Source organism: Rissa tridactyla, chromosome 8 (genome assembly GCF_028500815.1).
Source record: "Rissa tridactyla isolate bRisTri1 chromosome 8, bRisTri1.patW.cur.20221130, whole genome shotgun sequence".
NCBI lineage: Eukaryota > Metazoa > Chordata > Aves > Charadriiformes > Laridae > Rissa > Rissa tridactyla.
Window position 1 is genome coordinate 27,623,805 of NC_071473.1, and position 27,862 is coordinate 27,651,666.

General features: G+C 44.7%; 1 protein-coding gene across 1 annotated transcript in view; it reads right to left on the reverse strand.

Moving 5' to 3' along the window:
- Positions 1–453: 453 nt before the first annotated feature.
- RGL1 (ral guanine nucleotide dissociation stimulator like 1) overlaps positions 454–27,862 on the reverse strand; it is a 76,968-nt gene continuing 49,559 nt past the window's right edge. Inside the window, exons 5-18 of the mRNA XM_054211875.1 lie at positions 25,231–25,415; positions 21,792–21,913; positions 20,943–21,158; positions 17,018–17,121; positions 15,764–15,848; positions 13,275–13,364; positions 11,749–11,835; positions 10,552–10,584; positions 8,933–9,054; positions 7,986–8,075; positions 5,762–5,948; positions 4,173–4,409; positions 2,829–2,943; positions 454–2,529 (exon numbers count right to left, since the gene is read on the reverse strand). Coding sequence (XP_054067850.1) covers positions 2,342–2,529; positions 2,829–2,943; positions 4,173–4,409; positions 5,762–5,948; positions 7,986–8,075; positions 8,933–9,054; positions 10,552–10,584; positions 11,749–11,835; positions 13,275–13,364; positions 15,764–15,848; positions 17,018–17,121; positions 20,943–21,158; positions 21,792–21,913; positions 25,231–25,415 — 1,861 coding nt within the window. The 3' untranslated portion in view covers positions 454–2,341. The remainder of the gene's footprint in view (positions 2,530–2,828; positions 2,944–4,172; positions 4,410–5,761; positions 5,949–7,985; positions 8,076–8,932; positions 9,055–10,551; positions 10,585–11,748; positions 11,836–13,274; positions 13,365–15,763; positions 15,849–17,017; positions 17,122–20,942; positions 21,159–21,791; positions 21,914–25,230; positions 25,416–27,862) is intronic.

Genomic DNA, 27,862 nt, shown 5'->3' on the forward strand with positions numbered 1-27,862 from the left:
CAGCTGGACTACGTATGGCTCGTGATTAGCTGCTGCCACTCGGGGCAATGGTGGTGAGAGGCTGGTTTACTTGGCCAGCCCTTCCAGCCACACAGAGGCCCTCCTCATGAAAACTTTAAGGAATTAAAACAAAAAGCATGGCAGTAATGCTGACAGCGTTACAAACAGTACAACACCGGTGCTGGGTGTGATGGGAAGAATCAAACAACACTGAAGGGGTGTCGCAGCTGAAGGGTTACAGCCAACGGGAACACCCCTAAACCGTGGTGGTTCAAGGTCTGTGGCTGGCTGAGCTGTGGGGGCTGGAGGGAGCTGAGGACAGTTAGTAAAGGTGATGAAGTTGAAGAGTGACAGTGAGGGAAGTGGTGTGAGGTGTTAAAAAAAAACCAAACCCCCAGCTGCCACGCAGTAATACAGTCCAAGACAAGAAAATAGATTAACTCCAGGCAAATATTAGTGGAAAACAGTTTATTTACTTACTGTATAAAGATAACAGATAAGCAATTAAAAAAATCTTTTTCATATATAACCTTTTGGAGGGTGTAATTTTAAAATCAAGAACATTCACCTTTCAGCTTAACGCAGACATACAACTTCTGAGTGAGCAATGCTGTACTTTGCCAATGGATGCTGTAGAGCCGTCAATGCATGTTTGATGATGAATGACACTGAAATGCAAAGAAGACTGAACTGTTGCAATCTTGCCCTAACTCTGGGCAAAGGTTAAGGCTCAGTTGTAAACTCACTATCTTCACCCTCTCAACAAACCTAAAACTGGAGTTCTTAAAGTAACCGGGCTAGGACCTGCATGTGCTACTTGTAAACAGAGGTGATGGGTCTTCCTGTAGTGTGAAACATGGCGCAACCCAGCGCTGGTTGCACCATCAGTTTATCACCCATCGTTAATGTCATCTGAGCCCAGTTTTGAAAATTAGTGCTGCAGAACTGGTGGGAAGAAAGGCCCAGGCATGCAGAAAATTCAATGTTTGAGCTTAACTAATACTAATCAACTAATACTAATCTCAAAGACAGCCTTTTTAGTAAGGGCTGCTTACAATCCAATGTCTCATTTATGGCTTTTTGAAATAAAACCTCTATCTGTCCTTTCAAGGAAGCCTGTGTTCTGGGAAGAGACTCAAGAAGTGTGGTATTTGAAGTTTCACAGAGAACGAATGATTAAATTCTTCATTCATTCCAGCTGAATTCTTTAGTCCAGCTGATGTACCATGTCAAGAAATTCATTTAATAGATGCATATAAAGAACAAGGGAGGTGCTCGTAGATTATGCATAGTAATGCTACAAGTATATAAAATCTCTGGTGGTTTGGGGTAATGCATAAAACCCGGCTCTCTCCTCTCAATATCCACTTTTAAAAATAAAAGGTCATGTAGTTGCCCCTTATGAGTGAAAACGTGAGTTAAAAGTTTTGCTCTTGAAGAGTGATTGCACATTACAAAGAGGTCATTTCAGAGTCAGCAGTCATTTCAGAGTACATGCAAAAGGCATCAATTTCTATTCACTGGGTCAGCAAAGTAAAAGGAAAACCACCCTGTAGTGGCATGAAGACAAGACCTAAGTCCAGACAAGTAGTGTGTGTTTGCCTTGTTCATGAAAAAACCCATGACATTCATCCAAAAGCAAGTGCAGTCCATTCTTTTAAAGTTCTTTGGAAAAAAAAAGTCCAAAAATAGGTAATTTTCTGCTGTGGAACAAGTGCAAAAAATAAGTTTGCCAGCTGTGTGAAAGCAATGCATGCGCCTGCAGTTCCTGCTGCCTCCAGCGCTGAGTGTGTTGGGGCTGTACCCACCCTGCTTTTCGGGAGGCAGCAACTGCCAGCGGCGCTCAGCTCACCCACACCTCCTGCAAACCAGTGCTCCCGTCAGTCCACCGGAGGCTGGCTGGGACCCTCCTTGGGTCAGGCAAAATGTTATTGAGACTTTTCTTCTCCAGTTTTATAAAAATAAATTTAGACTTTATTCTTCTGTGTAATACTGGCACAAAGGAAAATGTTTTCTCACAAAAAGAGTTGGCTTGTGTGGTGTTCTTAAGACAAATGTTGCAGTCCCGTTTTTCCCCTCTAACTGGGACTCTCGCCTTCCTAGACAAATGTGCAAAACAACAAAAAAAAAAACAAAACCAAAATTCCAGTCCGTACTGTCCCGTAAATCCGTGTCTGTCAGTCCATATCCAGCTGCAAGGGAGGAGACACACATCCCTGGCTGTAGGTCACTTTGCATTTCAGCCTCGCGTATTTTCAACGTTGAATACTGACACATTCATCTGCTGTGGTCTGTAATACTGGGTTGTAGTGAAGGTCTCCTCCCTGCCTCCTTGTCTCCCTTACAGTGTGATTTTGCTGGGCCTGATGCTCCGGCACCCCCGTTTGGCAGTTCTGGGGAGTGTCAGGCTGCAACGGCTCCTCATCTTCACCTGCCCGCTGTCCGAAGCTTTTTTCCGCAGGATGAAGTCGAAATTGACGTGGCTGTTCATGCCGTAGAACACGTTGGCGTTGTTTGGGATCACCAGCTCTGCAAAAGAGGGACCAGAGCAAGTGTTAATTTGCAGTACCGCAGGTAGCAGCAGGAGAGTCGGGAGAGAGCAAGGGCAGGGTGAGCAGCCCGCGCGCAGGCAGCCTGGCAGCGCTGGGCACCTCTCCTTCTGCCAAGGGGTGGCCCCTGCCGCCAGCGCTGCCTGGGGTGGTCCCCGGCTGCAGCTGCGGCAACGTGCCCTTGGCAGTTCTAATGGCGCTTCACGTTTTACTCTCTCCTTCAAAACCCAGCAGAACTTTCCAAGCAGCAGCAGCAGCGGCGGCGTTCTGCTTCCCTACCTTTGTCCTCAGAGATGACCTGTACGAGCTCATAATCCTCAACTGCGTCAGATTCCAGGTTGTGCTTCACCATAGCTCTCTGGATGACAGCAGGAGTTTTGTCTTGGCTAGTTAGCTGGAAAGATAGAGTTGCAATGAGAGATTCTGCTTGTTCACTCTGTGTAATGATTTAATAATCAGCCAAGGTCTGCCTTTTGCAGACCACTTGGTCTTGGGAAAGATTTCAGAGAACTGAAAAAATGTAATGGAACAGTAACAAAGTAGTAGGTGCTAAACCATGGTGTTTGTCACATTTGGCAGTGGTGGTTTTTTAGTTCAAGACAACGGATAGTGTACTAGAAGAGACAGCAGTAAATCACGGTGTCTGCTCTCCTGAGCAAACACTTAGAGAGATGAGACGTTATTCTCCCTAGCCATAAACATCCACATAAATAGCTGCCCCATCTGTTGTTTGCAGACATCAATTAATCTGCAGTCTCCTCTGCTAAATACTTTCCTTGACATCCTGCAAAGATTTTTGGCCTTGTAACTGGGTTTACTGTCTGCTGTGGAAACGCTGTGCATCCGGAGCAGACACGGGGCTCACTCCAGAGCCTCACGCAGTCAAAAGGAAGATTTGTCTCGCCAGTACCCGAATTTGTGAGGCCCTCGGGGAACGGCTCTTCACAATTTGGGGTCAGACCATTAAAACCAGGTAGCTAAACGTGCTAAGAACTACCCCCCTTGTGTGCTTGTTCCCCCAGGCCCGGAGGGACCTGAAGTGTTTGCTCGGCAGCTAGTCTCCCTCAGGTTCTGCCGTTGGCCCGGCCCTGCCAGAATCCCTCCCTGGAACCAGCATCAAGGGAAACACCTCCATGCTGGTTGCTGCTGGTCTGGCAGCCTTCGCCACACGGAGAAGCTGCATCAGCTTCCTCACGTACAGCTCCCTGTTTCCAGAAACCAGCTCCTGGGGAAAGCTTCTCCACGCAGTTTGGCACGTGGCATCCTGTGTCAAAACTCACACACGAACTCGGAGCTAGAGAAAAAGCAGGTAGTGCAAACAGAAGGGCAGGAGCAGGAAGGCCTGCACTTGGATCAGGATGCTTCACTTTGAACTTTTTGCTAAATTACAAGTTTTGATTTCAAGACCAGAAACTTCCCCAAAGCTGCTATTTTCAAACCTCTCATTCGACCATGCGCCACGTACTTTGAATTGTAACAGCTGTCATTTTCCCTTTCAAGCCAGGTTTGATTAGTCAGCTCAGTGAATAGGCCTTTTCAAAACTAAAAGCACCATTTGTTTAACTCGCCCTGGATGAAAACATCACCAACGATAACCGCTTTTCGCTGTTCCGTACCACTCACCAGGATGCTCTTGTACATGTTGCCGTTGTTGTCTTCTACGCTGACGCGGATGATGCAGGCGTCTGTGTTCTGCTGGTTGTAAACAGGAGGCAGTGCTTTTGAGGTAATCGATGTCACGGAGACGGAACACGAGTCACTGGAGTACAGCACAGAAGGGGCTGAGACTAAAGATCGCACTACCGAGGAAGGGTCCGTGGAAATGGTGAAAGAACTGGAGGAGAGGGAGGATTCAGAGAGCTACACAACAGAAAAAAAAGAAAACCACCGTCAGAACTGGACATTTTGTACGTCTGTGTGCATCATTCTGGAGGAAGAACTCGAGAAAGCAGAAGGCAGGTACAAGACCTCCATGAACGGCGCTCTGCCCAGCAGGCTGGCAGTGGCATTCCTTGCCTCTGGAAAAAGTGAGCTTCACTTGATTAATTTCACCATTTTAATGAAAACTTATTTCTGATTTGGTGTGCTTGACACTGCACTGCTGGCTTTTGCCTCTCAGTAAGAGCAGGCCAGGAGGTGGCAGCAGATACAACTGGATTTTTCCAGTTGTGGGCAACCAGCCGGGGCCTGGGCCGGGCCAGAGCAGAGAGCACCAGGGCACCGCTGCTCCGGCACTGGGATGGAGCCTTTACACGAGTGAAAATACACATACACCTCCGCCTCTGCAGCTTCTCCTTCAATATTCTTTCCTCAATGGAAGCTGCCCCCGTCCTTCCCCGGCTGCTCGGGGTGTTGCCTTTCATCGGCTGTGCTCACAAACTGCTGAGAGGATCTTCCCTTTCCAACTTGCTTATCACACCCACCGTAACAACTGCTCCAGGTTAACAGTTTAAACGATTTATGGATGCTGGTGTCTGGGGCATCTTGCTTTTGGTTTAAGAACATTTAGTACAGTTTAATTTAAAATATCCATTATCGAAACCTCAATATGACACTCTTCAGCAAAACATCCCTAAAAATGGCTTCACCAATACAGTTACACAGTTGAGTTCAAAAGGGAAGAGTCTGTAGGGAAGATGTCCCTGTGGATTCCGCCGTCGGATCCCTTCTGGTTTTCTGCCTGTGTAGCTCGTCTCTCTGGATGGTATCGGCACATCCTAACCCTAACCCTCACCTGCTCCTCTTCAGCTGATCCCATCCCCTGCTTCATTTGTGTTTGGTGGGGGACTTATAAATCCTCGTGTCCACGTCACTGTTAGTGCCATGCTGCCATATGCCATGAGCAAGTGTGATGCTCAGGCTCCTCACCCCACTTCCCACAGGCTCAAAGGTAGAAATGCCACCAGCCTGCCCCATCTTTCTCAAAAAGCGTGACAAGGGACGGGAAGGAAAATTAACTTCGTGCTTCTCCAGGGCCTCATCTAAACCAAAACCACAACCAGGCACCACAAGAAAATCTGGTTTCAGGGAAGGAGAGCTTCAGTCAGAAGGGATTGTGCAAAAATTCTGACTGGATTGCTTGCACTTTTAAGCATTTATTTCTAGTGTCTCTCCATTCCACTAAAAGCAAGGCCAAGAGGCACGGGCCGGCGCCGAGGGCCTGCCTGCAGCATGGCCACTGTCACAGGCTGGCAAAAAGGCCCAGGGCGTACCTTTTTCTGAGACTCCTCAGGAGTGCCTATGGGCGTGATGCAGACGTCTTCAGATTCAGAGTGGTTAAACTCGCAGGACGAAACACTGGCCGAGTCCGTGCTTTCACCAGAGCTCCCACCCGGAGTAGATTTGGGTTGCTCTTTGATGGGTGTGCTCTGGGTGATCACCTCGGGGCCTAGGAACAGTCTGATAGAGAAAAGAAAGCGTTAACAGCCAGTCAGTGGAAACGGAACAGAGCTGGGCTGAGCAGAGCTGTCACTTGCTTCAAAACCCTTATGTATCGTTTTGTTTTCCTGTCTGGAGCAGCCTGTTGTTTGCATTTCCTCTATGTTGTTTGTCAAGAGCCTTCGTCACACACTAAGACAATCCCCCCATCACCTAGCGCACCCCCCGCCTGTGGGGCAAAAATCAGAGCTAATGCCCCGGCGTCACAAATGAGGCGCCTCTTCAGGCTGTTAAATGTTCAGACTCACTTGCCAGGATGTGATTGATCATAAGCCTGATGCCTTTGCAACCCAAGGGACGAGGGGCAAGTTAGCGTCACGGCAGCTGGCCCCACGGGCACGCTGCTGCCACAGCCCGCTGCCTCTGAGACAAGGCAGCTCAGGAGCTACTCGGGCGCCGTGAGGAAGGGAAATGGTGCAGGGAGGGTAATGCAGGGCCATACACCGGGCAAAGGTCTTCAAAAGGCAAATTCCTCCCCACTGCAAATTCTTCCACCCAGTAAGAGTGCCACAGATACCAGTTTCTCTCCAAGTGTCTAACCAGACACGTACACAACGAGGAGATGACAAGAAAGTGTAAATTACAGGCTCTCCCTCTCCAAGACTCATTTCTAAATGCAGGCCAAGTAAATTTAAAGGAGTGTCAAAGAAAACAAACTTTTATAATATGTAAGGTAAAGAAGCAAGGTGAATTAGATGCTATGTCAGCACGCAGTTAACAAGTTAAACAATTTGGAGAGGTGTCACTCAGTGTTTCCAGGATGAATTAGGCCAGTCTTTTCTACAGTATTAATTTGCGAAATACATTCAGAGTGCAGTCAAAACAATTCTTTAGACAAAGACTGCATAGCACAAACAAACTCCACTGGGTAAATTACAGTACTACAGCACCGAAGCGCAGTCAAGAACAAGAGAATAAAGTCTGTGCTCCGCAGTGACAACCCTTACGCACACGCCAAGGGAGACACAAATGAGAGGCCACTGAGCGTTCAGGCACGGACTTCTTCAAAACGCACGCTTTCATAGCCTGTCACCACCAACTCGGATGGACTAACCGAAACACTTTCCAAACAGCTGCCTGGATTTTTTTGCGTATCAGAACTCAAAACTCTTGACTAACGACATCTATTCTTTCAGACCCCAACCTGCAGGAGTGCTGACAGGAGGTGAATGGCTGCTGGCCATTCCGAGGAGACTAAGTGCAAGAACCAAGCAGGAAAGGAGTTAAGGTCTGATACTGCTGTTAAATTCATCATTTCCCCCCTCATCTTGATCATGCCACTGGTATGTGGGAGTCCCTTCATACCTCCTCGTGCACCAGGTTCAAATTTCTCACCTTTATGATATTTTAACCTTGGTCCTTGCTCTCCGCTTTCATTCCCTGCAGCTTCCCGTGAATTTGTGCTAGTATCTTGTTTCCCAAGTGTGCTTAGCTGCATGGCCCTCTTCTCCACCTGCCTCCCATTTGAAGCTTTCTGCTATCAGACTAAATAGGACTGTGTCCCCGTGACTTTTTTTTCCTTCTCTAACTTGAAGGCAGTTCGGCAGATTGTTCCCATTATCAAATGCCTTTTTGGTAACCTTAATTTTCATATTAAAATCCTGCAAGGAATTTTTGCATGCCTATAGCAAATTAGACTAATAATAGGCCAGACTTTATCCTCATTTGCTCCATTTTGCTACTGCATTCAGGGAAGTTATTACACAATAAATATTGAATTTATAATCCACTGCTAAAATTGGTCCTTTCTCTGACACCTTGGGAAGGCCTGTTTGTTTCTAATCTCTTTCATCATTAATAATTCCCATGACTATTTTTAACAATAGAAAGGGACAGCCTCAGACAGAAGTATGCATTTCTAGCTGATGCTGTCTCCTTAAAGTAACGCAGCGCTCTGGATCCCCAGCCAGGGTTTTCAGCTGGTGACATGAGTACTGCTTCTTTGATTTAGTCGGGTTCATGTTAATACACCAGTGCCCATTGCCCCGTTGTACTCACAGGCTGATCCTCTTCACCATGCTTTTCCGAGATTTGGGCGATGTGGTGCTAGTGTCAGCAGCTGCTTCCACCTCACGCGAAAGGCTGTAACTGCACAACAGAGGACACTGGGTTAATTTTTACATATAACTACATATAACATAATTAACTACATATATCAAAGTAGCAACATTCAAGAAATTTGAGAAACCTGCAGTTATTCCCACTGCACAGAAGTTTGCAATCACACACAAAGGAACGTAGCTCTGTCCATATTTTACCATAGTGAAGGGGATATTTTTCTTCTTTATAATAGTTTTAAAAACTGGTGCTTTTTGGGATGACATTCATAATTTTATTTTAAAAAAATAAAAAAATCAAGAAACTACTTAACACGTGAATCTTGGATAAGCTGACTTTTTTTTTTACTGCAGCTCCGTATCTGTGTTTACACTCAGTGCAGCAGAGTGGTGTTCAGATACCCAGTGCAGACATTAAATGCCGCCATTGCCGTGGGTTGGTCTAGCAGCGCGTGCAGTAGCGCAGAACTCAGCAGGGCTGCCAAACCCACCCCAGCGCCAGGAGACATTCATCTGGTGAGCTCTCAGCGAGCTCGGCGTTGCCTTGGCTACCTGCAGCCCGCATCCACCAGCTGAACACTCAGTGACTGCATCCTGACCTCCCTTAGGATCGTCTTCTGAGCGTGTGTCTGGCCATACAGACACCCCAGACACAACAGACTATCGTATTTCAAAGCCAGAAGCCTGATTTCCAATCTCAAAACTCAACCCTGCTAAGTGCTCAACAGGTTTTCTACAGCTGTTTAGCAGAAGGCAGCTGTGTTCCCACTCTCCTGGAGCAGCCGTGTATGGGTTCCTGTAAGAGGATGGCTAAAGGCTGACATAACCTACCCGCAGGTGGGAGTGGGGTAAGAAAAGCCAGCTTCCCCAGCAGGATGGAGAACCTACCTCTCCTCCTCAGTTAAATGCTGCTGTCTCCTGAACCACTGGATGAATTTTTGGTCTGGGGTCATGCAGTAGCTGTTACATGAAGATTGCAAGAGCTTAATTTGGGCAATTACTTCAAATTCCTGAGGGAAAAAAAAATCAAATAGGAGTTTTAATTAGAAAACATGATAAAGCCAGACAGACTCATTCATATACTAAACACATGCAACAACAGACCCAGGACAAACTTAGTTTGACCTGAAGTTCAGTTTCAGTTGAGTAACTGACTATTTCATCGTTTGAAAAACTGGTTCTTGCAGGTTTTTTTTTTCCCCTCAGCATCTGTAATGTGCATTGAAATGTGAACATTTTATCAGACACACACAAATTAGAAGACAAACACGAGGAATCACACTTCACCAGAGAGCTTCTCCCAAGCCCTTCCCAAAACGTAAGAGTGGTGCAAACCCACCAAACGGCAGCACTGCCGGTTGCTCCTCTAGGAACAGGAGTAGGGAAGGGTCACAAGGTTGCCCTCCCTGCTCACCCCCTCGCTGGCCAGACCGGCTCCCAGAGAAGAACCACGGTCTGTACTTAGGTGGTTCTCAGGCAGCAATAATAATTAGGGGTGCCTGGGGTGAAAGCAGAGTCTGATCCTCCCTGGCTTTGCGCTTTGTGTGCTCACGCTTGCACCAGAGGAATGTAAAATGCTGCCCTTAGTACCTGTGACTAGAACACGCTGCTCTTCTGCAATGCCACTTGCATACTCGCTTTGCCAAAATAATTCCTAACCCCCCCTTGTGTCAGAGCAGGGTGTGATAGAGCCAGGATGCGGGAATGGAGTTGAGTACTCGGCACGGCTCAGAGGGCAGCTTTGCCGCTGGTCCGTGTGAAGCTGGACTGATGACCATGGAGAAGCTCATGTACCTCATTCTGAGTATCTGGAGCTGTGCAGTTGTATGTACAAGGCAAGTCCAAGAAGCGGTTCGTAGAGCTGGGAGCAGTGAAGGGAAGGAAGTGGCTCCATCACAGCCAAATCCAAGTCTGCTTTCAGACCCCAGAGTGGAGATTTGGCATGACTTCATTTGGACACATGTAACACCAGCACCTTTACTCCTACATAGCATTACTTATCTCTGACCATCAAGGATCAGCCTGAAAGGAAGGACTGCTAGCATTTATTTCTGAGTGCCGTGTACCTACTTCCCTCTCTGCAGCCTTTTACCTACAAAGGGTTTACTGCAGCAGCAGGAGGATGTTTACAAACTGTACCTTCTGGAAAGCAAGGATCTCACGCCACCAGGTCTGATTGACTCCCAGCACATAGGATGTACACATGTAACGTATTCCCATGAACACCCAGTGGAGGGAATGTGCATGCCCGAGATGGAAATTCCATGGAAGTGGCCTGCAGCTCCTCTTCCCCTGTTGCACACATCTAAAAAATAGGTTCTTTTCCTGCACCACTCCTTACAGTTTGGCAGCAGCTCACAGCATTTTGGGGATCTATTCTTTCCTCACAAACTTGCATTAAAATTAGTGGGTATTGTATATGCTTGAACAAAGACAGCAGGCCTCGCCAAGAGAATGCTCTAGAAGAGGGCATAAGTGAACTAAAAATCACAGAACATTCAACTTACCTTTCGCCTCTTCTCAAAATTTATCAGGCCACCCTGTTGGAAGGAAGGAAGAAGAGATCAGAGTAGAAGAGCACATGCTCAGTTGAATTTAATCACAAACAGGATGAAGCAGCAAGGCTAATGTAAAGCACAGAACTGCCCTGAGCAACGACCTTCTAAAAATACCTGTTTCCAGATCTGGTATAAACCACAGCACTCATATACTGAGTCTCCGAAGGATCTCTGTCCCCATGGCCTAAATGGCAATCTGCCCAAGAAGAACAGCCCATGACAAGCTGCTCATAAAGCCGTGTGGAGACGAGCTCTGCAGAATGCAAGAAACAAATGCGGCTTTTGCCTGTGCTGAGTTCATCAGCATTCGCAGCAAGTTTCAGAAACACCAACGCAACACAAGGCATGGACAGAAGGGAAACTGCCAACAAGAACATGGATATATAGCAACTTTACACAGGCCTGCTTTGGTGCAGTCTTGCAAAACACAACAACCAAAGAAAACCCATTCCCAGGTCTGGAAGTTTATTTGCCCATTCTTATCATAAATACCAACACTAGCACAACGAAGGCTAAGTGCCTGCAGCGTGGCTCCTCAAGCATCCCCAGTAACGGGCCAATTTTCAAAGGTCTTTGAAAACCTTTGAAACAAACATTTTTGAAAATTGGCCCCATCCTCAGTCTCTGTTAAACGACTAGACTCTCTTGCAATCCTTTTCCCCTTCCTTTTCTAGATGGGTTGCCCCTGCTTGTTCAGCTAAAGAGAAATTAAAAAAACCAAGTCTTTAATCACTTTAGGGCTCAGTCGCGTCTGAGTCGATACTGAAACAACTTCAGTGATCAGTCTGAAGAGCTGAATTCATGATTCTGTGTATTTTACCAATTATTCTCAGAAATCTTTACACCTAAAATGTTGTTTTTAGAAAAATAAAACACAATAATGGAAAGCCTGCTTTCTTCACATTTTCTAGCCTAAGAAGACAAGGCAAAATACGATGCTAAGCTTGTTCCTTGAGACAACTGCACTCAAGCTCACACAAGATTTTTGTTGCTAATAAAACTGCATGTTGGTTCCTCTTTTTTGAGAACAGATTCCTCTGTTCTTAAGAGCTGCACAAGAGCCCAGTAGAAGAGAGGTGAACAGACACAGTCAGTACTGGGAAGGCAGGGAGGATATTTAGGATTCAAAAAATTGCTCCAAATTACCTCAACGTAGTCCTGCAGGGCTGTGTCAAGCATGATGAGATCAGTGAGGAAGGTACCAAGGTAAGGCACCGTGCCTTGCATTACTCCCTGCAAATGATCAGAGCAATGTTGGGTTAATTGACTGAGAAATGGTAATAATTAGAATGCTAAAATACTCCTGTATAAGGAAATGAAATAAATAGTCTGCTTAACCAAATCTTAAACTTTGGAGGTTGCTAGCAGTCGTAGAGTTCCGGCTGCGTCTACACTGGTGAAGGAAATGCTTGTTTCTACCATCCAAAAGGATCCGTATTTTTTCCAGTCAAACAGACAAACAAGAAATCATATTCAGCACTTTTGCCTCACTATCCCAGATTCCTCTCCCCCTGTCCTTTTAAATCTTTGCCAACTGTGAGACAAAAGCCATTTTCACCAGCAGACTGGAAACCGGACATATTTTACAAAGCAATCTCTGTAGAAGTCTGTGCAATTTTCAAGCTGGTATGTCAGAAGCTTCATGAGCTTGTTTAAAAGCAAATGTGATTTCTGCGCTGGCCAGAGCTAGTTTTCTTTATCACGAAAATTCCAGTATTTACATTATGTATTTTACTACCTGAAGGTTGTGTGGCTTTCCCCGTATTTCTCTCTAAAGGGTAGCAAAAGTAGGTAATGGAATTCTTTCTCATAGGATGGAAACAGGACAGTTGAAAATCATGAACACATGTTTATGTTCATCAATCATTTGTTACCCTTTTATATGACAGGTTTAGTAACTTTCTGGAAGACTTGAAACTGAGGCCAAGCCCTTCGCTCAGCGTCCATCCCAAACAGCTCATTGGGATGTGAGGCAAATCCAAGTGGGGACGGGAGCAGCACCCAGTCTGCGTTCCAGTTATCCCGAGCAGGGGACAAGGGAAGACTGGTGCCAGGTGACGTAACGTGGTTCCTGCGTACATCCACCGAATCCCGAAATCTTTGAGCATTCCCAGCATTACGTCACTGAAGGCACTGGCTGCGCCGATGCTTTGCGTATCCCTTTGCTCCAGCAGTGCGGTGCGCAGGGCGGCTGGATGGCTGCAACAACCACAGGGCTTGCAGCTCGGCAGCACAGCACAGCACAGCACAGCACGCACAGCGCGAGCTGGGGGCAGCACTGATCCCCCTTTGGAATTGTTTATGCATACAGACATATGTCTGCTTGGGCTTGTCTATATATATGTATATATATGCACATTGTATACACACAGAGGGTACTGCCTGCTTGCTCTGATCCATAGCATAAGGGAACACAGCTTTGGGCGTATATTTACAGGGATGAGCATTCTGACTGCATGTTCAGTCTAAACCTTTCGGTTGACTTGCTTTGTATCAATCAATAGCATCGATGGGATTGTTTTGCTCGACAGAGGGCACATTCAGGCGCATTACCTACTGCACGCTCGCTTTGTTAAATACCTTTCTCGATTTTTGCTTCTTATATAACTGACCAAACAGGGTTAATCATGTTACTGGTTCAAAAAAGGGTAGGAAAAGGACCCGAGACATACCATATCTTTTTGAAGCTGCAGCCGTCTCTGGGTCCTTTTCTGATTTTCTTTCACACTGCTGTCCAGATTTGCAAATTTGGATGTTCCTTCCTGTTAGGGAATGAGAAGACAAATAATGGAGGAGCTAAGTGGGAAGCTGGCAACTACGTTTGTGTAAAATAATTGCAAATACATTTAAACAGGCAAAAATATTTGTTGTGCAGGTCCACGCATGTATACGTACACATGCTAATTTTCTGGGACTTGTACACAGATTGGGAATTTTTCTGCACAATAGCTCTACTGCAGCCAAAGCTAAGTGCTGTTGGAAGTCTCCTGAGAGTTTAAATCAGAGAAGCTTAGAAATACTTCAGGTGTCCAGATGCTTCTCTGAATTATATCCTGAGGCTCCTGACCTCATGATTTCTGTTCAGTTTCCTAATCAGGACCGCTACAAGCAAACATCTCCATCTTATGTCATGCTTTGTTGTTTCTCTTGTGCTGCAACACAGAAATCCAGCAACTCCCCTCTGTGGCTTATGGACTAACCCAAAACCACGCAGGAAATGGAAGCAATAGGTTTTCATCTCCACAATTCAAACTTTCCTATGAATGGGTGGCTATTTCACAACAGATCTGTAGCCTCTATTTCCCTGGATCCATGTGGGGTGCTTGGAATTACTGCTGTTTTTTCCAGTGGTTGAATAGATTGGGAGTGAATCATTATCAAAGTGTTTTTTAAGAGGCACAAGACAACAGCCTGCGCTTGTATAGGTCCTTTCGTTGCAATATTTACTTCTCTCAGTCAGAGTTAACGAACAGATCACTCAAACTGTATTTCCTTCCTTGGCCGAAAAACAGGAGCAAATGCAAAAGGAGTGTTGTCTCAATGTCTTTGAGATACTGAAAGGTAAACTGGAGATTGTCTAGCAGCGGCCAGTGGGCAGGCACAGAGGCTGAAACTGCAGCTTATAGCCGCTGTTTGGGGAGGAGAGAACACTGCGGTCCCTCTCTGTGCCCGCCAACCTGTTCCGTACGGCATTTTGTCTGCTCCGAACTTCAGTTTGCAGGATGGATGGGCAAGGTCAAACACGGCTTTCCCAGAGATACTATTTATAGTGAAAGAAAACACAGACTTTAAGGATTCAGTGGACGTTAATCCTCAAATTGTTACGAAACGGTCCAAGACAAGAAGTAGGAGAGAGGTTCTAGGTATTCTGTGAAATTTTTCTCTTTTCACTGCTTTCAAAATGTTTTGCAAATCTATTTACGGCAGCTGGAGAGTGTGATTTGTTGGGAGCCAGGAGGTCTGGGCTCAGATTGAACTGTTGTTTTGTCTTATTAATATTTAGTTAAATAAGCTGTTCTGAGCACACACTTTCCCCTCTACGCTTATTATTGTCTCACTTGCTTTAAAATTTAGCTACAGATGTTGATAAATGGATGATAAACAAAACAGAGACTGACTGGTTTGCATGTTTTCACCCATCATTCCTGAGCAAAACCCAGTGTTTCAGATACCAAGGGTAAGGTACAAATGCCAGATTGACTGGATAGAACTGCCAAAAAGTAAACTGGTTAGCCAGTTTATAGAAAATTTTATGTAAACAGAAAAAAACTGCCACAAACATTCCTTAGTTTCTACAGAATATAGCCTTTCCCTGCTATTCTTCCTCACTCCTTTCAAGCTCTGGAGCTTGTTGGGGTTCACCCAGCAGAGCACACAAGTCGGACCGGATCAGACAGAGCCTGCTTTGTTGTCCATCTGGCCACACACAGAGCAGGAAGCCTGTTCCTTCAAAATTCCCAGCCCTGTCTTCTCGTTCCAAGAAAGGTAGGGGATGGTTGGATAAACATCTTGGTTTAATTCCTCAGCTGAAGCTGAGTGGCATTGTTCCAGTGAAGTCAAAAGTACTACAGTGGTGCAGCCCAGTTGAAAGTCTTGTTGGGAGTGTCTCTGCGCTCATCGGTGCAGACCTGAGCCTTTCTGGATGTGCTCAGAGGGAACCCAAGCTAGCGGTTCATCTCTATACAGAGCAGCATAAAGCCAAAGTGCTCATCTCAGTAAAATTACACCATGCGGCACCTCTTCCCTCGGTTGTGGCCCCAGTGCTGTCAGAGGTACGATACAGGTATTCCGGAGCTAGACATCACCGTGCCCAAGGGAGCGTCACCAGTCACTGAACTACAGCAGCGTGACATTCAACTCCAGGGGCTCCAAGGGGTCCTGAACTGCTGCCTTGTGAACAAATCCACACAAAATCTGCGCTGCTGCAGCCTGCTGTGTGTGATATCTGAGCTCAACGGGCTAATGCTAGTGTAGGTTCTTTCAGGAACAATGAAATCACCTCACACGCCAGCACAAAAGCACAGGTTTTCCAGAGCTATCTTCCCTGACGCCCCGCATACCGCAAGTTCAGGGAGAGACAAGCTCTGGCAGCTGGTTAGAAAAAGGAATAACCTCAGCTTTGATTGAGATCACAAGCCTTGCAACTCCAGCTAATTCTCACCTTCATTAGTAGCTCCCTACTTGTCAAATAATTGTCATGGTCTGAGAAGATATCAGACAGCTCGTCGAACATCAGCATTATGTCCCTGTACAGGAAAAGATTAAATAATTTAGGTTATTAGTAAGCGCTCTAAATCATATCAGATTACTATTTTTTTCTCATGAATTGTTAATAGTTGGGCATATAAAAGATAACACCACCATAATGCATCCAACGGGATGCTGCACATCTACTAGGAACCTTCCTGGGATCTTCTGGTGCTCCCAGTAAAGTCAGTCTGTATTTGACAGCATCACAAAGAAATGCCATTGGGTATACAGACCCTGAGCAGGGTTTTCAGTCGCACTGCAGGGTATGAGATTTTTGTAAGAAAGTGGATAAATGGGTACAAAGGGAGAGAACAATAGCTCTGAGAGGTATCTTAGGTACTTCATTTTTGCCCTGTTCCATGCACTCTGGAAAGCTAGAAGGACATAAGTGTACGAGTCCCTTTCTATTACCCAACACTACAAACACAAGATGGCAATATTTTGATGAGGAAGAGGAACCTGGGGCAGCGGAAGGAAAGACCCACCTCTCTCTAGGGGAAGCGCAGAGCTATACTGCGTGGCAGAGTGACATTTTTCTTTGTTTATCAAATGCAAAGGAAAGAAATTCTATTCTTCCCAAAGTGAATGAGCAGAACACCATCTTTCCTACACTGAGATTTCTGCTGTCTCTTCGGCATGCAGTAAATATGCCGGTTGCACAAAAAGGTGTAAAAAAAGTTTGTTGCCTTTGATACAGATTTGGAATTTGTAGTTTGGGGATATATTTTAAGGAAATATCAGGACCACGAGAGGATTAAAGAGGGTCTGTAGCAACCTGGACCTCCTCCAGCTTCATGGGAGAGAAGACGACAGGCAAGTACCATGGCGCCCTTTTGTCGACCTTCCGAGAGCGGTGTGCGTGAGCTGGGTGGGTAGCTAGTCCCGTAGCTTTTCAAAATAGGTTGTGGAAGATCCAGTATGCTATAAAGGACAGAAGAGACCCAGTATCCCTGAGGGCAGGTTGTCCCCTCGATATGAAACAGGACCTCACAGCACTCAGACCCAAAAAAGAAATCTGAGCCTCACAGGAGTGAGAGGTTCTTCTACGAGAACAGACGTCCATGAAGGAGCAGAATGGGAAGACAGAGAACAAGATGAAAAGGAAGAGCAGTGAGCTTTTTGCCTTTGTTAGGGGCTAGCCAGAGGAGTGGAGGGGGAGGCTTACTTTGGAACGCATGCCCAGGTCTTCTTCAGCCGATAGATGGAGTTGGACTGCAGTGCTGAAATGATGGCCCTCAAGGAGGAAAAATTCTTCAGGATCCTACATTCCTGTGAAAGGAGCGGTTAGAAATACAGGAGCATTAAATGTCAGCATTACTAATAGGTTAGTGCTCTTCTGTTTGACCGGTGTCCTGCTCGCTGCACATTTCTCACTGCTAGGCAGGCAGCTGTACAAATATCGAGCATCCAAAATATCACTCCCCTCTCCAGCCACCAAGCACTTTATGGGCTTTGGCACTTGTATCTTGTTTTCCTCACTTTCATGTATTTGTGGTGATGTTGCAGTGTTACAGCTTCCAGTTCTCCTAGTAAAAATAAAAGTGGAACTGGGCCCATGAAGCCAGGCTAAAAAGCACAAATGTTACACTTCTTTAAAAGCTCTTTATAGTTACTAATCCCTTTCACCCTTTAGGGTAAAAACCAGGCTTTGCCTCTTTGTATATGGTATTTAAAATGTAAACCCTCAATCATCTAAGTGTCAATTAAAAATAAAGACATGCAAAGGAATAACCTGTTATTCAAGTATGCACACACTGTTGAAGAGAAAAACCTCCCCAGCTTTTCCAGAGTTAGGATCAAATCCTAACAGAGACTCGTCCACAGACACTTCTTATGCAGCTGCTCTGTGGCAAAAGCTTTGATGGAAAAGGACACTGAAAAACTTAATTCTCAAAAAAAAAAAAAAGCAAAGATTCCTGGTAAAGCAGATGAAATCAAGGAGTGGCTGGGGAAAGTCTGGCCTGTGGCTCCTCAAGGAACTCCCGTAAACCTGTTGGTGGCTGATGAACCAGAGCACGGGCACCACAGACCCGAGAAGCTCTTGCACACATGAGCTCTCACAAGCAGGTGTCTGCACATGCAAATTAAGCAGACCAGACACATGCCAATCGCCTGGCGCAGGTAGATGAGAACGTATTCAAACTGCAATTCTGCTTCTGCAAATTTTTATGGGGCTGATTATTACATTAATAATGCTGATTACGTAGAGGATCCTTACAGTGAAAACACACATAATCTATTTCCTTTGTAGGACTGAACAAATGTAAAGTAACCTCAGCATAAACAAAAGTCAGACATTAATGCATCAGCAACTCTGTTCACGAGTTGCATTAAAATTGGCTGAACAACTAAGGCAAGTACATTTACTCCCATTTATTTATCTAAAAAAAAAACCAACTTTGTGAACTTGGAAGGATTAGGCTAGATAAAGCCCAAGTTCAAGATCACGTGGTAGGACACACAAGACCTGAAAGTTATTTTTGCATGGTTCGGGGCCAAAGAAGCCACATAACAGGTCTCCTTCAGAGACTGGCACGTTTGAGAAGGAGATCCTTTGTTCTTTATGTTCAACTTGAAATTCAGCCTGGGGAGAACATAGATTTAGAGGCACAAATTCTTAGCATTTCTTTTTTTTTTTTTTCAAATGCAACAGGAGTTTGAACTGGAAGATCCAATTTGGAACCATCTTGGCTTAATTGCACGTTGCATAATTTAAAGCACATTAGAAATTCAATATTGGATTTTGTGTTCTCAATGATTTAACTGACTGCAGACTAAACTTTAGCAGGCTTCCATTTGTATATAGGAAGAATTTTTAAGACTGCTTGAGTAACTTTGGTTTATGCTGTGTCCATCACAGGGGAAAACCAGAAAGAATCCTGTGCAGAAGCAGCTTTGATTAAAAATATTGAGCATAATAGGATATTAATAATTTCATTTTTACTTCTTATTTTTAAAGAAAATATTGCGTGAGTGAAATTGGCTGCTCCTGCTCAGGAACCTTAGATATAGGTGGAGCAGAGAGGGCTGGCAGTTAGAAAAAGTATTCAGTTTGTCTTGTAAACCAAGACACTGGATCCAAAAGTCACAAACAGATAACAAACATGGAATTCCATGCTGCTAAGTTACAGACTTAGCTGTCAGTGAATAACTGCACTTTAATGAGCGGATTGTTTTCTAATTCAGGCATCTAACTAGTCAAAACACTCATTTGCATGCACAAAGCAAGCAACTTTCTTCAGAAGTGGGCAGCTAAGTATATAAGCAACTAGCTGTTCTACATGTGCAATTATTTTGTAGAGCATGCACATGCATTTTTCATGTGCTTAGCTAAGACTGAAGTATTTAATTATGTGTATGAATTAAGTAAGGGAGAAGCACTGAATCAACAGAGGTGGAGAACAAAGTTCTCCATCCTCAGAGCAAGTACGATGAGCGTGGTGCCTGCACTGGCTCTCCGGGCCTTCCCGCTGACCCACGACGAGCTGGAAGATGCTTCATACTTGCTCACCCAAACTGTGGACCGGTCTGGAGGGTAAAAGGCTAAAGGTACCAGCCCCTTTAGCTGGTACCCTCTGCAACTTCAAGATCTGCACACAGAAACCAGGCATCAAACTTCCTAATCCGTTCGCACGGGCTATAAAGCAGCCATCAGGTGATAACAAAAATGGGCGGACGTAAGTGCCAACAGAGAGGTGAAAGATGACTTCCCCATACCAGTTTCCTGAACCATGCAGTCGCTGGAGCTGAGGTGCCGGGAGTAACACCAGTGCCTCTGGAAGCACAGAGGTGCATTGGCAAGGTTGGGAAGCCTCTGTTTGGCTTGAGCTTTTTATGACTGCTTACTTTGTATAGCGCAGAAAGAACCCATGTGATTCTTAAAACAAAAGTCAACACACATCTATACAAAAGTGCTTTAAAGTTCTCTTCAAAAGAGAGATCTAGTTTAGTGCCAGCTGCCCAGTGCTCTGAAAGGGAGTTAAAAAGGCTGCAGTATAATAGTAAAGATAAAAATCTAAGAAATTAGCAAACTAGAGTTATGTAAAAAAGGCACACAAAACCCTTTCACACAAAGATTAAGAAACACCTAATCTGCTACACAACAAAGGAATTGAAGCAAAGAGTAAAAACGTGTTAAAGAAACATGTGAGACAAGGATAAAGCAGAAAGGTAAGAAGACGAGGGGGGACCACTACCATATTGTAGCTCTACTTATTTTTTCTTGTCAGTGCTTGCACCTCTCACCCCTCCAAACCCGCTGCTCTGTGTACCTAATATAAACTCTGAATATCTCAGTAGGCAAACAACTTTTCGACCTCAAGAATTTTTCAAAACAAAAGAGTAGAAACAACAGTTTCATTTTTTCCATGTGGAAGAGGCTGCTACTTCCTGTAATGTTAGTTAGCTTTGCCTGCACTTACTTAAAACCTTGTATTTACTTTCCGTTCATATATACATACAAATATATAAAAATGTATGAAAACACAAACAGTTGTGCTGTCTTCCCCCATACCCTATGCCAGCTCTCACCGGTGTTCATAGATGCAGGAGAGGGAGCGTGATGCTCATGGGCTGAACAGGAAGGGCCAAAGGTAAGCACAAAGCTTATTTTGACCGTGCCTGCACCACTGCCCGACCAACTCCACTCTTGTTAAACTTGCCTCTAAAAACAAGTCTAACCTTTGCATGATATCAACCATCACTTCATTCGCTGATACGAGCAGTATTTTCTTCCTAGGAAAGCGAACTGTTTGAGTTTATACCTATCTTACCATAAATGTTACATCATCAAGTATATGGCACTCCCTATCTGCAAGACATGGTACCTGCCTCACCCATTAACTACCACTCCCAACCCTATGAAGAGACAAGCATCAACCCTTTTTCCATGCTGGGGAAGGAACTCGGGAGAGGAAGGGCAATACTTCATCTGCTATTACGGAGAAAGTCAATCAAAAATAGAAAGAATTAGAGCTAGTATGTTCCCTGGCCTGGGACCAACGCACACAGGCCCTTTCTCCCCTCCCAACTCCCTCAACTCCACAGTCCCCACACAAGAAACTTTAAACAGTCTAGAATAAATGCTTTACATGTGCAATATGAATCCACTTCTCAATGATCTTGGCTCTTTGCTGCGTTTTGAGTTCTTTGCTCGTCAGGATAGTGCTGACAACACATTTGGTAACGGCATTGAACTGAGAGATGGTGGCTCTGATGGTAGGTACCAGGTGCTCGTTTTCTTTCTTGTCCCTTCGTGACCAGATGCATCCCAAACAGTGGTAGGGCACAACCTTCTTGAAAAGTTTCTGGAGTGAGAGAGGGGTGTGTAAGTCAGCAGGATTCTCCTGGATCGCTATTGTTCACAAGAAGAAATGCATGGTTTTGGTACAAATTGGATCTAGATCTAATATGGTATTAAAAGGTAAATATTTGTTTTCTCTTAATTTAAAATATGTGCTTTGGCATGCTCTTTATAGGCTTGATGCCCTAAAACAACTCTTAGCTGGGAAAATCAGAGACACCTTTATAACAGTTGCATAACCAAGGGGAAAATTTTTTATATACTGTTATTTTGAAGGAGATTGATACAGACAAACTAAATGAGACCACTACAGTTAAATGTACTTATACATCTTTAGGCCAGGCAGCAATGTAGTCAAAATGTGCTATTTCTCAGGTGTCAAACACTAAACTTTGCAAAAAAGGCTACACAGTATACATTAACTGCATACATTTTTAAAAAAAAAACAAACCTTCAGAATGACTGAAGGAAAAAGCTCTTTGAATGAAACAAGTTTGGATAACCAAGCAGAGCTGTGCCCCAACAACAGACTGTTCTGGAACACTATATTTACATTGACATAACTTTAAAAAAAAATAATTTAGAAGGCCAGCACTATTTCCCCTAGCATTTTAAGTAGTACGTGTACTCTCTGTACCGCATCCATGTAAGTCAACTGTTCTGCCACAAGGTCTTCTTGGAAAGAAGAGAATTCTTCTGGACCGATCTCCGGTTCCTCTTCATCAGACAGGTTACAGGGGGAAGTGCTATGGAACTCATCTGTCCAGGATGGAAAACACGACTTAATAAATCTATACCACAAACAGTGAATCAAAGCAGATGTTTGTTTATTTTAAAACATCACTGTATGTATTTTAGCAGAATGCCCAAAGGGTCCTGCCTGATACAATGGCCACACTGTGCTGCATGTTTTAGTGAGAAAGACGATGAGCAGAAGATTAAATTGGCAAAGAAAAGGTGGAAGAGAAAGAAATAGAGTTAGAGAGAACTGAACTGTTCAGGGTCTCTCAGCCGAGAAGTGGGTTAACCCATTCGCTAACCATTCTTCTGAAAGAAAAATACCACCACCCCCACAATAAAAATGCCTTATTAACATTGCAGAATTCTGTTGATCTACTTTTCAATATTTATGCATTTTACAATAGGGGAAAAAACCCAAACCAAACCACAAAAAACAAAATGCAAAGGGATGAATTATACCCCCAAAATATTGCATTAGGAATGTTCTTATATCCAGATTTTATTTCCCGTGTGTGGAAATAAAAAGAGGTATCAGGTTTTCTTGGCACCATTTGTGCCTTCACGGGCTATATTGAAGAGAGTTTGTTCCAGCATCCCTCACCTTCCCTTTCCGGGGATTTTTCCCAGAAATGGAATACATTGAGGACCTACAGCATTCAGCTGAACGCTGCTTCTGAATGGAAGGGGTGAGAGAGGAGAGCCGTCCTCATCGAGGGACCCCATCCAGTGCAGAAGGAAGGGATTTCACAGGTGTTCCCATGTCACCTTGAGCTCCCACAGGTTGGGAACAAAGTCACATTAAAACACAAAGAAATCTGCCCTTGTTTCCCATGGTAGAGGAGGAAGTCAAACAGAAAATCCCTGAAAATAAATCCTCTTCCTAATCCCTTTTACTGTAAGGCAACAGTCATTCCAAAAGTAGAAAGAGAAAAAAAAACCACAGACTTGTTGAAGACTAGCAAGGAAAGTCCTGAGTTTACTACTAGGGAGATTTCATTAACAAAACCAAGCAGTGCATTCCAGAGTATGTTGTGCAATATTTCATATCCAATCAAAGCAGAACAGACATTAAAGCAACAAAAGCAGATAAAGTGATTATTTCTTCATTGTTTTTCAAAATACTTCGTTTTTCCTTTGTTTCTTAATTAGCAAAACCTAATCATCAATGCAAACTGCTAGTTTTGATGTAACAAATTATAACTACAGGCTGTATCCAGATTTCCATCTGTACATTCCAATTGCACAAATTATTGACAGAGCTAAACGCGATAAATGGAGATCTCTGTTCAGGCCTTATTTTTCTGTGCCTGTTCTGTAACAATACGCATAATTAAATTGACTTCTACTGAACTGTTACAAGAGTCACACTTTTGTCTCTTTTTGGCTGCGTAACCCCTCGTTTTCCTTTCAGCTCTGGAAATTCAACTGAAAATGCTCATCACTGAGTTACAACCCTACTCAAAACCTCACAGCGCCCTTAACATCAGGTCCTGGAGTGCAATGCAAGATTTTCCTTCTCTTTCTTCATGCCTCTTTCTCCTTTTTCTCTAACCTTCATAAGTGTGTAAGCAGACTTCTCCCTACTCCCCAAGAAGCTGGAATCTCTTGTACACAAGTGTCTCATCATCTTCAAACCGCCCTGAGGCATTTAGCCCTCTCAAAGCCCAGCTGCCCTCTTGATTTCACCGAGAGCCAACACGAGCCCCTTCTGAGTTTGCACTCTCGGACTTGCCTTGCTTTGTGTCACTCGAGCTGCAAGCACTGAGCCCGGGCTGTCTGTCCTCTATGGATTTATCTGTGTAGCTGGTACTGCAATCTTTTATCTACGTCTCTGGTACTGCAATCTAATCTACCGGCATGGCTGATGCCAGGACTGAATGGAGGTTTGATTACACAAATCAAACTGTACGATTAAGATCAAAATTTGTAAATTCATAACACGATATGAATGCTTTAGAACAATAGCGATCAGCAAGTCTTGACTGCAGACAACACGTTAAGAGTTTTGAAATTAAATGAACAAAGATGGAGCTCTCATTAAGTGACAACTCTAAAACTCTTCTCTGCAGACCCCACAGGTTGATTGCATGCTCCCCTTCTTATTTTATTCTCATTAACAGCCTCTATTCTGCCACAATTTGGAAAATGTTGTCCTTCAAACTGACCCATCTGTAACTCAGAAAAGAAGCTTTACAACTACTGCTTGAGGAAAGAAATGCAGAAACAGGGCTGCTGGGAACTTCTGCTCCCTTTGAACCGCAGCTGAACCCAAATATAGCTCTCGTGTGCTTGCTTTGTTTGCCCTGTGGGAACCAAACCCAGGAAAGGACATCACTAGGCACATGTTAGCAACCCTGTTCACTTACCTGCATTCAGTAAGGAAAACGCCTGGGCTCTGTGCGTACTCCTTTTTATGTGTGTGTTAATGACAGAGTTAATTTGGCATTTCACAGTATTATGCATTGACATGGTATTTCTGGAACATCCGGCAGACATGATTTTTATGGGATTAAATGTTTTTTTTTTTCCCCGTCATTTCCTTTATCCTTTATTCCATGAATTATTCCTTCTCACGCCTCTACCGAAGCTGGAAGCTGATTCTAGTTCTCATTCACACACTACGTGAGCTCCTATGACTTTTCAGCTTCTGCCACAGGAAGCTTTCTGACCAGGATAAGGGTATGTGTCAGGCTTGACGCTGCACACAGCATATTTGTGTTACTACAGTTCACTATTGTTTCAGTAGATTGTGACCCCCAATAACGTAAGTTTTTCCTCTGTCCTTGGATACCAGCAGCCGGCCACTCAAATAGGAAAAAACAGCCACACACGCTTCCTTTGACACGATGGTAACTAGGAAGAAACGCTTCGTGACAACCACGCTTGTGACTCAAGCTGTATTTTTTCACAGCTCTGTATTTTGCTTTTTGTTGGTTTGGGCTTTTTGTAGGGGGATGGGGATGAAATGAGAAGATCAGCTAAAGAGCAGCTGTGTGGTTTATTCAATGACATGGGAAGCGTGCTGACAATTAACCACTTCATGGCTGCAGCAATCTCAAAGCTTTGGCTAAATATTAGAGAAGTGCTGGAGTTCCCAATCCACCCTGGAATGAACAGGCATAGGCACCTACGCTGTACCACTATTTCATCCCACACGGAACCTGCAGCCTCATACAGAGATATTTTTTTTTTAAAAAAGAAACAAGAATAAAGTCACTGGTGAGCCTCACAATATTGCTGATTAGCATGAGAGTTGATGAAATGTACTGCGCATAAATCCCTGTGGTACCATACGGCCTGGGAGAACAGAAAGAGAGAAGGGAAAGGCAACTTACTGTCATTTTCCACTTCTTGGCTCTGGAACTGCTCCAGGAGGCTCTGTGCCCTCCTCTCCGGCTCAGAGCCAGGCATATTCACCTTCAGGTAATCCAGCAACTTCAGCAAAGATGGGTGGTTGGGCGGCTCTCTGAAATCCTCACAGCACTGATCGAGCCAGGCTCGTAAGATTGATGCTGTTGCACTAAGGGCAAATACACAGAGAACACACTGGTTGTATATAGCATGTATTGACGAAATCATGTGTATCTGTGTCTACTATAACAATAAAACCACCGAGACATTCATACTCCATGTGAAGGCAGTGTAAAGTCTTTTTGAGCAAGGTATTTAATTTATTCTTTTTATGCATGGAGTCTTAGCAAGATGTCACTCAGATTTTGCCAGGGACTTCACTGAAGTAGCTCCTGATTTGCACTTCCTACCAGCGGATCCAGCTATGGCCAGACTCCTGAGACCTTTGGTAGGTGACCAAGAGGGGCCCTGCCATAACCTCTGCGAGCACTTTCAGTAGTCTGGGGGGAACCCCATCAGGGCCCATGGACTTGTGAACATTCAGCTGATACAGCTGGTGCCTTAAAACTTCAGTGCCCACAAATGGCATGTCACTTTCCCGCACTCGTGGTTGTCTGACTCAGGGGACCAGGCAGCCCAAGGTCTATGAGTATTATTAAAGACTGAGGCAAAAACTGCATTGAATGCCTCTGCTTTTTCTTCACCCTTATGAGTCAGATGACCATCTTCAACCGTACTGGTCCAATGTTTTCTTTAGACCTCCTCTTGCTATTAACATACTTCAAAAAGCCCTTCGTATTATCTGAAACGCTGGCCACTTTCAACTCCAATTGAGCCGTGGCCTTTTGTGTCTTCTCCCTGCACAAATGAGCCACAGTTTTGTAATCTTTTGGCAACACCTGACCTTACTTCCAGAGATCCTACAGTTTCTTTTCCTTCTGAGCTCCACAAGGAGTTCCCTGTTCAGCCAAGCTGGTCTTCTGCTCCACTTGCTTGACTGGCACCACAGTGGAATTGCCTGCTCCTGTGCTTCTAAAAGGCGGTTCTTAAAGACTGACCAGCCCTCGGACTCCTAAGCCCTCAAAAGCAGATTCCCAGGGTACTCTGCTAAGTAGCTTCCCAAATAGCTGGAAGTTTGCTCTCCTGAAGTTCAGGGTAGCAACTCTGCTGTCCTTTTTTCTCCTTACACTGAAAGTTTGAAATTCAACCATTTCATGATCACTGTGTCCAAGACAGCCACCGACCACCACATCCCTCACTGGTGCTTCTCCAGTCACAAACAGCAAGTCTAGGAGGGCGTCTTTCCTGGTTGGCTCACTGAGTACCTGTGACAAGTTATCTCCTACAAACTTCAAGACTTTCCAAGACCTGTTTGTCACAGCAGTATGATATTTCCAGTTGATGTTTGGGAAGTTGAAATCTCCCATAAGCACAAGGGCCACCGATCCAGACATTTCTCCTAATTGCCTATAGCACAATTCTTTCCATTCAGGCCAGGTGCTCGGTAGTAGACACCCACTACAACTTCTCCTTTGTTTTCTATCCCGCTAATCCCTACCCAGAGGCTCTCAAACTCATCCTCACTGACTGTAAGGGCTGTGCAATCAAACCGCTCCCCTGCTTACAGTGCGACACCTCCAACTCCCCTGCCCTGCCCACCCCTCCTGAGCAGACCGTAGCCCTCCAGCCCAGCGCCCCAGTCACGGCACTCATTCCACCAAGTCTCACTAATCCCTTGTACTCAATAGTAATAGAAATAGTCCTCTCCCAAGTATATAAAGCCAGCACCTCAGATAAAAAATTATGTGGTTTTATGACTAGCATTCGTTATGATCCTATTTCCCTGCATTGCACTGTTTGTCAAGCTAGCAAAGCCAGGCTTGCAAATTACCTTGGAGTTATGCTTTGTTTAATCAGTGGAAGTATCTTTGCTTAGCTCTACCGTGACCATGTTTGAATAAGTACCAGACATTACGCACACAATTAAAAGCAGAACATAATGTCGTTATTCCCTCTTGTGTCAGTGGGAAAAGCTGTGGCCCCGGGAGGCTGCAACGTTTGCTCCATTACCGCTCCCTGGGATGTTGTGGGAAAATAGCAGGGAGGAAACATGGTATTGGTGGCTCCTTCAGGGTAGCAGCTTCTCAGTGGAAGTACTCAATCAAACACTTCCTTTGGTGCCCTTCCTCCCATCAGTTGCTGCTGCCGAGGCTGGGGACCAACCTGAAGCTGCCTATTCCTCTACACTCTATTACTTGTTATCTGCTGTCTTTGGAGAAAGACTGTCTGTTCATGAAACCTTGGATTCTGCGAAAAAGCAGTCTAAGCCCAAACCTAACCCGCATGAGCACACAGAGTTAGTGAGATGCCTCCTCTGTGAAGATAAAACCCTAATCATGACACGTGCAGCACGGGCAGCACTCTGCTGCCAGTGCCCGCTATCAAGCTTGAAGCGCCAAGATAGCTGAACCCAGAACACAGATTGGTCTTGCTAATCTTAGGAAGAAACGCGTAACAAAAATATATCAGCTGAATCTTGATTTTACCCTTAGCCTGAAGACAAGGAGGGGCTGTCAAATTATACCATGCAAAAAGGTATCTCGGTTATGCTGGCGG